General features: G+C 39.5%; 1 protein-coding gene across 1 annotated transcript in view; it reads right to left on the bottom strand.

Moving 5' to 3' along the window:
- LOC110211715 (follistatin-related protein 4) overlaps positions 1-16814 on the bottom strand; it is a 149838-nt gene that overhangs the window by 90512 nt on the left and 42512 nt on the right. Inside the window, exon 4 of the mRNA XM_078149186.1 lies at positions 3578-3698. Within this exon, the coding sequence (XP_078005312.1) occupies positions 3578-3698 (121 nt within the window). The remainder of the gene's footprint in view (positions 1-3577; positions 3699-16814) is intronic.

The raw sequence follows: 16814 nt of genomic DNA, 5'->3' as shown, positions 1-16814 counted from the left end.
TAAATTAATGCTTGAGCCAACCCAGTCCTTTCCATATCATGCTATTCTGATTTTGGCCTCTATACCTTATTCGTACTGTTCCACCAACAGGAATGCCCTTTTCTCTACTCTCTATTCATTCAAATCCTTCTCCCTCCTTGTAGGGTTTGCTACTTACTCCTGTCCAAGATGATTTCTGTCTTCGTTGACCTATCATAGTACATGATGCTTAGTGAGAAATTATATTCAGTGCCTAACACTAAGCTGGTGCACAGTGAATTGTAGTCATTATGATGGATTCCAGTGCTCACAGGGACCTTAAAGGTCATCAGGTCAAAATCCTTTATTTAACAGAGAAAAGAAAATGAGACCATTGAAGGTTAAGTGAAAATTTGATCAAGTTACACAGTTTGTCTGAATGTGGTCTTAGGAAGACCATTTAATCAACAAGCCTCAGTTTCTCCATTAACTAGATGGGAGTGACACTACTTGCTACGATGACCCTAGGAAATAATTCATTTTCCAATGTGATACATGGAATTCAGTCCTAAGAAGAATTAGAGGATGTAGAAAGTGATCATCTTAGAGTTGATGCTTCCCAGATTGGCAAGTCAGGGAATTAAACAATATTTATGAATAGATTTTGGGTTTGAATCTAGGAAAGTTCAGGACCCTTCCTGTTATCGTATACTTAAAAGACCCCATTGTAAATGTTACCAAGGGTTAATAGTTAAAGTATCCCCTTAAAGTTTGAAATATATTGGGATGCCCCCAGGGAATTCAGAGTACTCAGAGCCACTGTGCCCCTGTCCACTACCACGTTTCATAGGATTTGGAAGTGGAAAGGACCTAAGAGATAAGGAAGAAATAAGACACAGTAAGTTATACAAAGATCTGGCATAGCAAAAAGCCTCATCCACTATTATAGCTTAATTTTTGTAGATTTATTTTAAGATCATTTAGAATCATGGAAACTTTTCCCAAACCTAAACAGAAGACCCTTCCACAACATCTCAGACAAGTAGTCATCCCTTCTCTGCTTAAAGATATCCAGTAATGGGCAATTCACCACCTCTTATAGCAGCCCATTTCACTTTTAGATATCTCTAATTGTTAGGAAGGTTATCCTTCCTATGAAGTCTAGATCTTTCCTTCTGTGGCTTACTTTCATTGCTCCTCATTCTGAACTGTGGCCTCAAATAAAGCAAACCTAATCCATCTACGTGCCAGCCCGTCAAACAGTTGCAGTCAGCTACTACATCTCCTCCTAACACTTCTATTATCCAGGTTACATATCCCTAGTTTCTTTCATACAATTGTCACATAGCATGGCTCCATTGAACAGCTCTTCCCACCATTTCAACATTATACATTACCCCTCTTCTCACATTCTATAATTTCAACAAACTGACCTTCTTGCTATTTTTACATGCGATACTTCATCTCCTATCTTTAATTTAAGTCATTGGCCTTCATACTGGTTATCGCTTATTTCTTAAAGGTATGGCTATCTCACCTACGCCTATTAGAATGCTTTGTTTCCTTCAAAGTTCTCCCGAAGTCACATCCTCTGCATAGCCTTTATTGCCCACTTGTCCCCTGCCAAAACCAATTACTTTGTACTTATTTTGAATATAGTTAGTATTTACTTATTAATCTATAGATACACACATATGCATGTATACATATACAGACACACATACGTATACCTGTATATGTATGTGCTTATCCTTATCCGCTACTATAAAAATCATTTAGTGTTCATAGATAGAAGGTAGGAGGTAGAAGTACAATTTGCTTTCTTTGTCACCAGTGTGGTCCCTGATCTCATAGTACAAATGGACACCTATAACAATTGTAAAAAAAAAATCCAGTTAACTACTATTTCCTATCCTCTTGAACAGGGAGTGTAAATGTGCCCCACATGATAAATAATAAATCCTTCCAGCTGCATATCAAATGTTTTCCCACAAAACACTCCCTCTCTTTGGGTTCCCCTTTCTACTTACTCTTCCCTCTAAAAGATGTCACTTTCCTGTCTTAAATTATCACAACATGTTGCTACTACAGCGTGATTGGCTGTGTTCTCGAAGTGGATCTAAAAAGCCATATAAACCAAGGATGAAACATTAGAAACTAAAGCTGCTACTGGTAATCACTCTTCCTTAGTGTACTAATAAATTGTTTTTCCTTTCTGTTTAGCTCCTCACTTTATCTGATCTCTTGTCTTCTGACCCACTGATGGGCAAAATTCTTACTGGATTCTCCAGGAACCAAGGCTGAGAAATTTCCCAACACAGACTAGTTAGTACAACCAATTCTTTTTATAGATGAGGTCCAAAGACATCATTCTTCAAGTAGGAAGCAGTAGAGTTATGACTTGAAGCACAGTCTTCTGAATACAAAGCCAGGATGCTGACCTCAATGCAACCACGATGTTTTATAGACAGATAAGCAGGGTGTGAGAGAGATAAAGGAACTTATCCAAGGTCAAACATTTAGTTAGTGGCAGCGCTGGGACCAGAATCCAGGTCAAATGACTCCCAGGTTAGGGGTATAACCATGCACCATTTTCAGTTGGTCAATAAGTTCAAGTTTGCCTTGGTGTCTATCTTTAGGTGGACTGATTGTACTGTCAGAAAAGGGTTGAGCATTCTTAGAAACAAATAAAGGTATTATTCTTATTATTAATTATTATTTTATTTATTTTGGTGAGGAAGGATAATGTGAGGCAACTGAATCTCAATGCTAGGAGGAAAACATGGCCATATTTGGGTTAGAGGGAAGAGGAACTAACTTTTTTCAGATCTCAGGCAGCCATCTGGTATTGTACACTTCTTCCAGGTAAAGAAATAGTGCTAGTATGGTCATGAATGTGTTAAAATCTTTGCAACCTGCTTAGCTTGCTCCCTAAACTCTGTTAAAGCCCAGGCAGCTCATGGACATGCTAGTGGAGCTTCCAGCTAGGAAATGAGGGGTAGAAGAAATGGCCTTGGGTTGGCAGAGACACACACAGGTTCTTACTTCTAAGACCTTGCCTGAGGAAAAGCTGTCTGAAAAACAAATGTGTTTGATACTTGCATCGTTGTTTCTAGCTAGCAAAGAAGGTGGTGGGGCCTTTTTTAGATGCTGCTTTAGATCCACAGATCGTTATTCTAACATTTCCTTCGTTCTCTTCATTGGTGCCAAAACCTGTTACATTCAAGTATGTACACGACAAGGGCCAACCAAATAAGGGACAATACGATGCCACCTTCACTCCTGTCTCACCTATGCAATTACCCATGAGGAGCGGCATAATTTGAGGGGAGGACTGTAGACTGATGGGAAACTTATTATTTTTATAGTATAAATAAATGATCAGTTATAATTTTTTGTCTTACAAGGTATATGAGAAGCAAAGTCTTAAGAACTCGGGTTTTCTTTCCATTTGAGTGAAAAGGGGTAATTTCCATATTTTGGAGTGTGTGCGTGTGTATGCTCAGATGAGTGGATCCATGAGTATGTGCACATGTAACGTATAACAAGAGTGACATATAGCATTGCCTAGAGGAAGACTGTCAGTGGGGCAAGGACGGCAGGTGTACCATTTACTAACCATTCACCTGAAGGACGTGAGTCTGGTACAGGTCCTCATAGCCGTAGGCATGGCAGGTGTAATTGCCCATGTGAATAGTTGTCACCTTGGTAATGTAGAGGGAATCATCTTCTCCAAAATCCTGCATTTAACACAAGAGAACAGAGCTGTCTCATTAGTGAACAAATGATTGCAGCTTTGGGGAAAGGTTCAATTCCTGTGGTTAGAGTTCACACACAGAACACCGGAAATCTTACATCTGAGGATTCCATCATAGTCAGTGCCTCAGGTCAGATCTTGTCCTTTCTAACTTTATAATATCTTTCCCATCCATCATAATTTTTCTACTTACACAATTAATACCTTAATTCAGACCCACATCTTCTCTTACCTGGACGATTTCAGTGCCTTGTGAAATGGTTTCTTGTCCCAAGTCTTTCCCCACTCCAATTCATCTTCCACAGAGCTGCTAAAGTGATTTTACTAAATGAAAGTCTATATTACTCCTCCACTCAATAAACTTGAATAGCTCCTTATTGATTTCAGGAGCAAATATAACTCCCCCCCACACACCTTTTTGGTATGTAAAAAAATACTTTACAAGCTGGGCTCAAACTGTATTTCTACCCTAATCACATCGTACCCCTCCATGTACACTTGCATTCCAGCCAAAATGACCTTGCTGTTCCCAGTACACAGCATTACATCTCTTGCCTGCACTGATTATCCCCCATATTTAAAATGCTCATTTTCCTTCAACTCAAGCCTACCTTGTACAGGAGACTTTTGCTAATTTCCCCAACTACTAGTGCCCCTCCCCAACCCCATCTCATTCAGCTTGCATCTATTTGGTCTAGTCCCCTATATATAAATAGACAGGTTGTCTCCACCGGCTAGATGCAATTTTCTTTGATGAGGGATGTTTTGACTTTTTCCATATCCCCAGAACCTAGCAGAGTACTTGGAACATTATAGGTACATCAATGCTTGGTGACTGACTATAGAACCTGGCAGAGATCATCATTTCCCATATGTACTTTGCTCTCAGTCTAATTTGGTCTCTTCAACTTCCTCCTGCCCATCTCCCTTTGCTCATGCTGTTTCTTCCTTTCTGCTGCCGGGGTTGTATAGGGTATTCAAGGAGGACCAGCACCTCTGACCTGAAAGCTTGCTCATCTACCTTTGGTGTCTACCTGGCACTCAACTTTCACCTGTGACTCCAAGAACCTGTGGCATGCATAGTGGTCACACCTCGGTAAACCATGTCAGTAGATGGGCTAAACCAGGTTGAGCGTAACTGATGGGGCTCAAATCCATTGGTGAGTTGGGGGATGGGATGGGGTATCTACTCCAAGCATGTGAAAACAACCTCCACCAGAGTGGGTGGATAAGAACACTTTGTTCCAATGGCCATAAACTCCCCTGACAAGTGAAACTCAACCCCGACTGGTGGACGTTTAGTAAGGAGATGGGCTAAAAGTCTTCAGTTCCTCCTGCTAAGAACATGACTTGATCATGAGACCTAGCGGACTCAAGTTTTATATTCCATCCAGACCATTCTTGCTAGTTTTCTCCTTTAGGGTTGTCCTAAACTCTAATGGAGGGGATCAAGGACAAGGGGTTCTTCTCCCAGCCAAAGGCTCAACCAGACTTGATTCTGTTTATACTCTAGGTAGAAATTAGGTCTCCCTGTTCTGTGGGGTCCAGCCCAATCTAGTTAATAGCGTGTGCCTTGGGAGCTAGGAGAAATCTCATCACTCAGCCATGCCCTTTAGAGACTGACTGACCTTTTCAGGAGTTGGACCTTAACAGAAATTAAAGAAAAAGGATGGATCACAAATTAATAATTAATCATTCATATAACAGTAAAATATGAATTTCTCTCAGGGTCAAGGTACAGTGTGTCCAACTGGCTGATCAGACCAACACGAGCTCAGAAGACTCTATTACAGGTTGTGCAGAAATAGTCTACATGACCATTTGGTGTGGAGCTGTCTCTAAATTTGTGCATCTCACATTTCTGTTGAGCTAACCCTATGTGTGTGTGTGTGTGTGTGTGTGTGTGTGTGTGTACACAACTCCCCTGATATAATGTAAGCTCTTTGATGACAGGTACTCTTAAACTTCTTTGTATCCCCAGGGGCCTGGCATAATGTTTAGCACATAGCATGTATTTAATAAATACTTGTCGATTAATTGACATTTCAAGCTGTGTCCCAGGAATCCAAATTCAATTCTCAAATAACATCCCTACTAGTCTCCCCTCTGATCATCTTTTGTCACTGAATCTACTATCTTCAGCTGGCAGTTGTGATGAAAATACTACCTTTGACCCTAAGGTCTTCAATTTCCATAATTCTTATTACCTCTTTTGAGGTTCCTTTTAAGGTACCATTTGTTTGCTTTATCATGAATGAGTAATAATGATCAGGTTTGGAAAATTTCAGCATGTTATGTGTCACTAGAGAGATACCTCAGGGAAGATGGTGGAGTGCTCTTTTGGTAATGCCTGCCCTGGAAGCCTTTATGAGAGAATCACAACCCACAACCAACCATCTCTTCTTTCTCCTTTCCCCTCCTTTGACCTCTATCATGATGGCATCATGGATTCACATCATGATTCCTTGGAGCACAAGAAACTGTTTTCTTCTGAGAAATTCCAACCCTATCACCCCCTCCAAAGAAAGACCTATTACTCATCTTGAAACATTCACCGTTCAGTGGCCCTTCTTCCCATCCTCTCTATATCAGACTCTTCTCCCCTCCAATTTGCTGACCTTGGCCATTAATCTTCTCTACCTCTTCACATTAATTTTTTTTGTTTCCTTCTTGAAGCACCATTACCGAGGGTATTAAAGCTCAAATGAGATCATGGATATAAAGAATTTTGCCATCCTTAGTGTTATATAAATGTTGTTGTTGTTGTTGTTGTTATTGTTATTATTAGCCTATAGTTTCCACAACTCTTGAGTGATAATAACTTCATTTCTTGAGCCTTCTACTATACTCCTTGAGTGTTCAAGCAATGTTAATAGAGCAATACTAGCATTTGCTGGGAAAGCATTAACAAAGTGGGAGGGAGTTGAGGGGCAGGAGAGAATGCACATAATTTTTTAAAGTTGAATCCGTATTATTAACACTTTTTTTTTTTTGCTTTTTGATGAGCCAGTTGGGGTTAAGTGACTTGCCCAGGGTCACACAGATAGTAAGTGTCAAATATCTGAGGCCAGATTTGAACTTGGGTCCTCCTGTTATTAACACTGTCTTAAGTCTAGACAATCAACAAAATAATAAACCAATCCTTGATTTGTAGCATTGTCGATTTCAGAATTGTAAAGGCTCATGCCAAGAATTTAACAATTCTCAAGCTGCTTTGAGCTGCTTCCAGCATACCTTTTACACCAATATTTCAAGGAACACTTAGTTGTCAAGGAGAGAGGCATTATTAGACCAGCCCTTTATTTCACCCAGCTCTTGAGGAGCGACACCTAAAAGCTCTTTGTAGATACATAGCTGTCACATGACATTGTTGGGAAATCAAACCAGTGAGTGCTTTCCTAGGCACATTCTATTCGCCGTAGAATCCTACAAGGAGGAGAATTCCACTTGTCCTCTGGACTTGATGGAAGCAATATGCTGTATCTTTGCCCATTCCTGTTGGTATGGCCCTTTGCTAACTGTTAAGGGCAATTGCTGAGGCCAATTGCTTGTCTTACCTGTTCAGCCTGTGCTGGTTCCTAAGTCAGGATGTTATTTATGGGAAGTTTCCTGTCTTTTCTGATATTTGCTCACTAATCTGCCTTTGATTGTCAATTAGTAGAATCTTGCCAAGCCCTAATGCAAACAGAAGCTGCCCTCAGATGTCCTAGGCATAAAGGTTTTAAACAGAAATTTAATTACCTGCAAGATTTTTATCTAATTACCTACTTTTATCCTATTTTCTTTGCCTTACATAGATATTTTAGATGCCTCTTTCTGCTTCCTTGCTTGAATGATCTCTGAACTTTCAAACATTAAATAATAGGCAAATAAGAGAGAGTTTTCAATAAAGCGCTAGCTTGGCCAGAACCAAGTGCTGAAATGTGTGGCACTGATCATAAATACTGGAAGAGCTCCAAAGATGGACAGGTCAGAGTACGCAATCAGAGAAAACTCCAGTGCTTGCAGGAGGTAGTTCTATGGCTAAACCTTGATTGCAAAGTGAGCACCACTTATTAAGCACCTACCACGCAAGGTAATACAGAACATAACAGACATCAATAAAACACATTCCTTGCCCTGCAAAGATGGGTAACTCATTTTACAGATAAGAAAATTGAGGCAAACAGGGTTAAGTGACTTGCCCAGGGTCATACAATAAGTGTCTGAGGTCAAATTTGAATTCAGGTCCTCTTGATTCTAGGCCTGGCACTCTATCCACTGTGCCACACATAATATCTGTAGCTCAAAAGAAATGTGAGGGGCAGTTAGGTGGTGCAGTGAATAGAGCTCTGGCCTTGGAGTCAGGAGGACCTGAGTTCAAATCCAGCCTCAGACATATAACATTTACCAACTGTGTGACCCGGGGCAAGTCACTTAACCCCGATCACCTCACCAAAAAAGAAAAGAAAAGAAATGTGAGAGGGACAAATTTAGAGACAGCTCCACTCCAAATGGTCATATGGACTATTTGTGCTTGTCATATAATAGAGCTTTCTGAGCTCATGCTGGTCTATCAGCCATAGTCAGACACACTGTACCTTGACCCTGAGAGAAATTCATATTTTATTATTATATGAATGACTAATTATTAATCTGTGATCCATCCTTTTTCTTTAATTTCTGTTAAGGCCGCACTCCTGAAAAGGTCTGTCAGTGTCTGAAGGGCATGACTGAGTGATGAGATTGCTCCCAGCCCCCAAGGCACATGCTGTTAACTAGATTGGGCAGGACCCTGCAGAACAGGAAGACCTAATTTCTGCGTACAGTATAAACAGAATCAAATCTGGTGGAGGAAACCCCTGGCACTTGATCCCCTCCATTAGAGTTTAGGTCAACCCAGCTCATAAAGGAGAAAACTAGCAGAGAGGTCTGGATGGAAATGGTTTCCCCTGCCCAGATGCCTTGAGTCTGCTAGTCACATGATCGAGTCATGTTCTTAGCAGGAGGAACTGAAGACTTTCAGCTCATCTTCTCATTAAATGTCCAGCAGTCAGGGTTGAGTTTCACTTGTCGGGGGAGTTTCTTGTCAGAAGGGATTGAAAGTGATTCAGAGCCTTCCTTTGGGTGTTTGGTTATGGAGAGAAACCACTGACTATCAATTATGTGTATGTGTGTGTATGTATGCATATATACATGTATATATGTACATGTATATGTATACACACGTATGTGTGTGTGTATGTATGTATGTATGTATGTATGTATATGTAATGCAAAATGAGGAGTTGCTGGAGGATGTTAACAGCTGAAGGATCAGGAAGGACTTACATAGAAAGAAGCACTTAAACTGAGCCCTGGAGGAGTTTAGGGATTCTCAGGGAAGGAGTTGATGAGGGAATGCATTCCAGACAAATGGGACTGCATGCCAGGAGAAAGACAAAATTGCTAAATATGAGGGGAACTGAGAAAGCTGGACCAGAGTATGCATCAGAGCCACTAAGTTTTTGCTCATGAATCAGAGTCTGTGTCAACTTATCTTCCCATTAGAATGAGAACAAATTGTTGGTAGGGATTATTTCATTCTTCGCTTTTGCAACCCCAGTGCTTGGAACATAGTAGGCCAATTAGAAATGATTATTGATTGACACCTAAAGGAGCTTCCTCATCACCCACAAAGTTCCCTCCCTCAAGCCTTCTGTCTGCATGGGGTTGTCTGCAATCTGCTTATTCATGTGTTCTGGCTCCATCCTAAACACACAAACCCTGTTTTCCTGAAGAGGGAGGACAGGAAGGAGGCATTACACTAGCAGCTAGGTAGGCTGGGGATCCTGTCCTTTCTGTCTCTCGTGAGCTGGGCAGGTTAGGCTTCTATTCAAGGCCTCAAAGAATACGTCCAAAGCCACAATGGAGTGCCTTAGAGCAGGTACTCTTAAGCTGTTTTGTATCATGGACTCCTTTAGTAGTTTGTGGACCCCTTCTCAGAACAATGTCTATAAATACATAGTACAACATACAACAGGATGATAAAGAAAATCAATTACATTGAAATATAGTAGTAAAAAGGACAGGTAGGTGGCACAGTGGATTAGAGTGCCAGGCCTGGAGTCAGGCCTGAGTTCAAATCTGACCTCAGACATTTGCTATGGGACCCTGGGCAAGTCACTTAACCCTGTTGATCTAAGTTTTCTCATCTGTAAAATGGGGTAGAAAAGGAAATGGCAAACCACTCCAGTATCTCTGCCAAAAAAACCCTAGATGGGGTCACAAAGAGTTGAAAACTATTGAAACAAATGAACAATGTGTAATAAAAACATTAAAAATTCAAGTTTACTATCCCCAGGTTAAGAACTCTTGCTGCTTAAAGATTGGGTTCTGAAGTGTTCTAATGTATCACCAAAAGGTATTTTCCTTGGACTAGGACACTCTTCACGGAAGGGGAGTCTACACTTCTTCTTCATTTTTTTTTTTAGAAAAAGAAATAGATGAAAAATGAACAATAGTGAATGCAAATTGCTTTTGGGGTCATATACAGAAAAACTTGTCTAACTGAATAAAGTATCTGTGCTAAATGCAAGGGCTTGCAGTATTTGCACTGAAATGCTGAAAGGCAGCTGATACTAAAAATGGGTATTAAGCCCCAGTAATAAAAATAAACCTGCAGGCACCTCAATTTGTCCTGCATGATGAAAGATCCATATATACCTGAGTAGAGGCTGGAGCTGCTTATGAAAAGTTAATGTTGAGTCAATTCCTGAACTTAACATATTTCTGGTCCAAGCTATTTCCCATGTCAAAATCTAAGTTATGAGGAAAACAGATTTTTCCATAGGGCAACAAGGGTACTAAAGCTCCATCCAGTCACTGCTCGCAAGTAGGGGATTCTATGCAGCATGACTCAGGCGGCCTTCCTCCCCTGCACTCACTGGCCAGTTCCCTGGTAAGAGCACCATCGCTCACAGAAATAAAGAGGAGGTATCATGGAGTCATCAGAAAGATGCCAATGTCTCTACGTTGCCAGCCCTAGCCTTCCATAACCCTTTGCCTTCTGTAAGCCAGTGGCTTAATAAAGTAATGTTGAATACAAGCATTTCTTCGGAGTATCCTAAATTGCAGGGACTATATTAAGTACAAGGAATGCAAAGAAATGAATGAAACAATGAAAACACTGATTGCTTCCTTCAGTGGATTTCTCCATCATCCAGATGTGCTGGGAATTTTTTCTTCCCAGCACTTAAATTTTATTGTTGTTGTTGAATTGTTTTTCCAGTCCTATCTGACTCTTTGTGACCTCATTTGAAGTTTTCTTGGCAAATATAGGAGTGGTTTACCATTTCTTTCTCCAGATCATTTTATAGAAGAGGAAACTGAGGCAATCAGGTTTAAGTGACTTGCCCGTGGTCACCCAGCCAGTAAGGATATGAGGCCAGATTTTAACTCCGTTCTTCCTGATTCCAGGTCTGGAATTCTATCCATTGTACCACCTAACTGCCCACTTCAGTAGTAAAATACATTTACAATCTATTAATTAAGTCTCATTACTTGGGTTACTCACCAGAAGACCAGAGAGTTTCAAAGTTCTCAAAAATGACCCGACAAGCATGAAGAGTAAATATTGCAATTACTGTTGTTAAATATTAATCAATCACCAAGCATGTAAGTACCTTTTCCCTGCCAGGCACTGGAGACGCAAAGGAAAGGAAACAAAGCAATCCTTGTATCTACCATTCACATTTAAATATTTAATCATTCCTTGTCAGTTTACCTTTTGAGTATAAATTCAAAAGAAAAGAAGGATTATAGAGACATAGAAAAGTTGTCTCTTGGTTAATACTGGAGGTAAAAAAAAATACTTCTTAAATATTTTATTGGATCTGTGATCATATCAATGGGGAGATACACATTGCCTGCCTGCGCTGGTACACATTACAAACTATTTGTGCCATATCATGTGTGATTATTGTCAATATTCTCCTATAAATCTGACATGAAGGGTTTACTGAAAGCAATCAAGGCCGTCTGCTAGTACTTTTTAATATTCTGTAAGCACTAGAGAAAAACTCAGGCCATCCTGCTGTGATTCCTTACTCTTCCTACATGATTGGCTCATCTCCTCTCTAATCATACATTAAACCACTTGTGTGATGGTGAAGAAAATATCTACAATTGAAAGGAGTTTATGTTCCTTCTCATCTTTTCTTCAAGAATCTATGTGTAGGCCGTTCTCCTAAAGATTTTGTATAGGTGGAAAAAGTACACATATAGGTCACTATTTATGAATGTTCTTGACTGCTTGTTCTAGAATGTAACACACATATGTATATGTACATATGTACGTATGCCTGCCTTCATGCCTGTTATCTATGTAGCTATCTCTCCATGGGTACACGTGAGCCAGCTCAAAGCTCTATTGCCAGTTGTTAAGTTTTCAGTGTGAGCATTTACACTGCAGAAATCTGAAAACACAATAAATCAGTGGTTGATTTATTATTTTGTTGATTGTCTAGACTTAAAAATGTTAATAATGAAGATTAAAAGTGGATGCGCATACATTTTTTAAAAAAAGAGAACCACAGTTAATGTTGGAAATTAAACATTTACCAGGATACCCTTGCATTGCTTTATTGCTTGAGCTTAGTAGGAATATAGTAGAACTCTCAGAGTCTGAAATCATCACCAGTCTGGATTTGATGACTTGAGGAAAAAAAATATAATGACAGTTGGAATTTATACAGAACTTTCAGGTTTGCAAAGTGCTTTATATACATTATCTCATTGGAGCCCTATAACACCCCAGTATCTCTCTCTCTCTCTGTGTCTGTCTATCTCTCAGTGTGCTAGTGAGGATGGGACTTGTAGGGGCAATATGGTTGCTCTGTTGGAGAAGTTCAATGCTAGAGATTGTAAATGATTCTGGAAATTTATATTTCCCTTTGGGGATAATTGTTGGTCGCTCACTTAAGGGTCTCTGGGCCTCCATTTTCCCCCCATCTTTAATGAAACTTTATTTTGTAATATTGCTTGGAACTTTATGTGTATGGGTGGGTGGTAAGCATTGATTTTCATGTCATATAGCTTCAGTATCTTGGGACGTACCACTCATACTTTTCCAGAGTTGGGGTAACGAGTCAAGAGAAGTGATAACCTCCCTGTAAGTGTGCCAGGATCTTTCATGTGATTAGAGTAATTAAAACAAGTGTGTTTTCAAAAATCTGGTAACTGAAATAGACATAAACAAGCATCTCAAATCGTAACTTCTCCCACCACACCTCCCAGGGTCTCTTGTTTCCTACTGCTTTGGTTTGTGTCTCTGGGACTCTGATGTTACTGTAGCATGAAGGAAATCTGAGGACCTTTTTTTTAGTGGTTATGCTTAAATACCAAAGGATGGATTCTATAGGAGGCATGATTACAATTTAGAGACAAAGAGTGTAAAACTCAGGCATTTCACTCCTGACGTTACTGATGACTTTTGGTGCAAACTCTGAAAAGCCTTTGAACTCATTCTTTAGTTACTACATTTTGAGAGACGAGCTTCTTCATTCCAAATGTTGTTTTTAGGAGTAAAGGGGAGGTGAGTCAGGGAGCAACACTTCCAGTAACTAGGAAACTGATATCAGACCTGAATTAGCTCTTCAAGGACACTTTGGGGCTGTTCAGTGCGTTACTGAACTGCTTTAAGCACCAAGTAATTATAGGCAGTAACTTCAGCCCTGGGGATGAGCTCCTTTGCCATAAATAAAATAATAAGCTAAAATGTCTTTGGGCTAAAACAATAGGCACTCTATAATTATAGAACAAAATGCATATTATTTATTGAGACATGAACACTGGCTACAGAAATCAAATCTACTTCAGTGGATGTGAGAAAATTACTTTAAAAATTGATTCATAAGAAGCTACATAAAAATGAAACGTGAAATCTTTTCTCTCCTGAATGTTCTCTGAAATGTGTCTGAATAATTCCATCGATGCTCGATTGCTTCTCTGTAATTGTCTTTTTATGGATGGCTTTTTTCTCTGATGCATAGAAATGTATTAGGAAAAGCAAGGTTCCTTTCAGAACTAAACAGATGCCAGATTAGGCCATTTTCACAGTTAGACACATTCATTTTGTGCAAAGAAGAAAATTTGCTTAAAGATATGGCTTATACCTTTCCCAAAAAGCTATTTCCTAAGCAATAGCCCTAATAAACAAAGTAATTAAATCGAATGTAAGTAATAACAGATATTTAAGTAACGACTAGGTGCTACTGAAACACAGCTAGGCATGTCATATGAAATAATGCGCAGCTAGATATGTTATATGAAAATGGGCACATGATCACATGATCAAATTCAAGCTAGTAGAAGGCATTCAAAATGATTTATGGGCCTAGCTTAGGCTAATAGCACAGCTAATGTTGGAAGTTAAAACTTGGTTGAGAAATGTGCCACGCTCACCTTTTTACCCTGTTTTTCACACCTCTTAAAACTGCCTCTTCCATGAAGCCAGTTCTAACTAAATAGATTTTAATCCAATCCAGCAAACATTTATAAAGTAGCTATTATGTGCAGGGAGGAAACGGTGCCAGCATCAACGCTGTCTCTTTCTTAATCACTACCCAGATGTTCAGTTAGTAATAAACCAAAACATCCTGTTTGCATAAACTGTTTTAGAAAATTCTGTCACTCTTTGAGTTTAGAGTCAACCTCTAAACATGGAGGAACACCCACAGATATAAGCAACACAATGCCATCCATAAAAATTTGACCATAGACAAGAGAAGTATATATTTGAAGCAAGAAGGGAGCTTCAGTGTAAGGTAGGCCAGCCCCTTCAGGTTAGAACTGAGGAAATTGAAACTTACCCCGTAAGTGGCAAAGATAAGATTCAAATTCAATTTTTCTGAGTCTAAATCTTGCATTTTTTCCACTGAACCACAAATACCTCAAACCTAATCAAAGAATGTTAGTTCTAGAAAGGAACTTAGAGACTATTTATTTCAACTTTCTCATTTTGTAGATGAGAAAGGAGGAGGATGATTTATTCCAGATCACATAGCTTGCTGGGGGCAGAGATCAAGCTAGAACCCAACTGTCTTGATCCCTTGTTTAAAGCTCTTTCTATTAAGAATCAGTGAGGGATACTCAGGCTTTTAGTCAACATGGACAATTAAGGGGTGTGTGGTTAGAGTGCTGGATCTAGAGTCAGGAAGACCTGAGTTCAATCTATCTGTAGACACTAGTGACAAGTCATTTAATCATTGACTACCTCAGTTTCTTCATCTGGAAAATGGGACAATAATAGTATTCATCTCCCACGGTTGTTGTCAGATATTAGACAATATTTGTAACTTATTTTGTAAGTGCTATAAAAATGCTAGCTATGATGATGATTGTCTTATCTCTGACATTCTTTCCAACTCTAAAATTCTATGTGGCATCCATAGATACTTCTAATATATGCTATTACATTAGCATACATAGCCTATATGTGGTTACCTCTAAAATGCTTCTCTGATGCCTTGGTGAAAAAAGGAGCCGACACATTATTTAGTAACAAAAATCATATAACATGGGGGGAGGCTAAGAGGAACCTCAGTGTCAATCTTCTCCATGCTACATGAACAAGAATTTTCTCTATAACATGACAATGGGCCGTCCATTTTGATGCAGGCTGGTTAAACTTGGCCCCCTCTGGGAAGAGGAGGGAGGACATGTAGATAGCAAGAACTAGAATGTCTGGTGAACATCCGTCAGTGCAGTCTCTTACTCCAAAAGAATACTACCAACCCATGTCTTTAGTTTCTTGTCACTCACTCATAATTACCATGTGTCCCCAAAGGCAATGTCAAAAGAGTTCAATCTCTGCAAAGTTTTCAAGGGCAGGCCATTGTGTCTGGCATCCAGAAATAGCTTAGCTAATTATGGGGGTCTGGACACCAGGAAATGAATATTTGGGGCTAGAGGAACTTATGGAGAAAGACCTTCCAATAAAGCATTGAGATGTTATGAATCCCTAAAACCTAGCACAATATTCTGTGCACAATAGATACTTAAGAAATATTTGTTAAATATAGGAATTCATGAGAGAAGAAGAAATGGTATAGGTAATGAGGAGAAGATTTAGAAAGTATTGAAAAGGGAAAGTCTTGGGGGGAAAAGGGTGGTATCCCTAAGACTTGTTCAAAGAGGAGAAGATAGAGTCAAATAAAGGCAACTGCATTCTGTAGGGCCAGAGCTAGAGCAAACTTAATAAGATACTGATAGATATGATTGATACAAAACCCACTATAGCAATGCTCAATTATATCTTATAACTGTAATTAACAAATAAAAATTGAAAAAATATTTTAGGTGTAAATGAAAACATGTATATTTGAAGTCTAGTTGGTTGGAATGTTTAAGTCAGTAGCATCTGTCTACAAAGATCATCCCTGCCTCACCTCATATCCAAGCAAAAAATTCTTCAGGCCAAGTAGTTCAACTTACTTACCTGGCAAGGGTTGCTAAGTCAGGACATATAGTATACTTAAAAGAGAAACCTATGGAGCAATTTCTGCAGTACATAAGATGTTTGCCTTTACCCAAGTTAGTAACATGAATTTCAAGACCACCTGCATTTGTGAGGTTGAAGGGGTTCATATACACTGACACCCACTATGTATGTTGGGGCTGCTCTTCCCAGATGATAGCCCACATTGAAGCCCATAACTGTAATCCACACCTCAGGAAAGGTGAGGGCTCTTTCTTTGGAAAGCTTGCCATCTTCTTTGATCTCACCGATGCCCTATAAATTGTCCAGTGATTCGGCCAGCTCTCTTATCTTCTTAGCCTCCTATAAGACTTTAAGTTCTGCTTCACAGAGATCAAACCCTCACAGTCTGCATTTCCCCTGGCAATAGAGGACAGATTAATTCATTGGGAAATGGATTTAGAACTTCAGTGAGGGCCTAAAGTAGACATTTTCCAAAGATTACATTCTGACCTTGTAGAGTTTTAAATCACTGCACTGGTTACAAACTAAATAGCTTTAGACTTATCCAGAATGGTCCTTCAGCAAGGGAGCAGTTTAAGGTGATTCATAGTTTAACTAACAGCCTGGTATCTCGGTTGACTTTACTTATCCATTAAAGCT

The sequence above is a fragment of the Phascolarctos cinereus genome, unplaced genomic scaffold (assembly GCF_003287225.1).
Source record: "Phascolarctos cinereus isolate Bilbo 61053 unplaced genomic scaffold, phaCin_HiC Scaffold_2;HRSCAF=192, whole genome shotgun sequence".
NCBI lineage: Eukaryota > Metazoa > Chordata > Mammalia > Diprotodontia > Phascolarctidae > Phascolarctos > Phascolarctos cinereus.
This window is presented reverse-complemented; position numbering and strand designations above follow the sequence as displayed.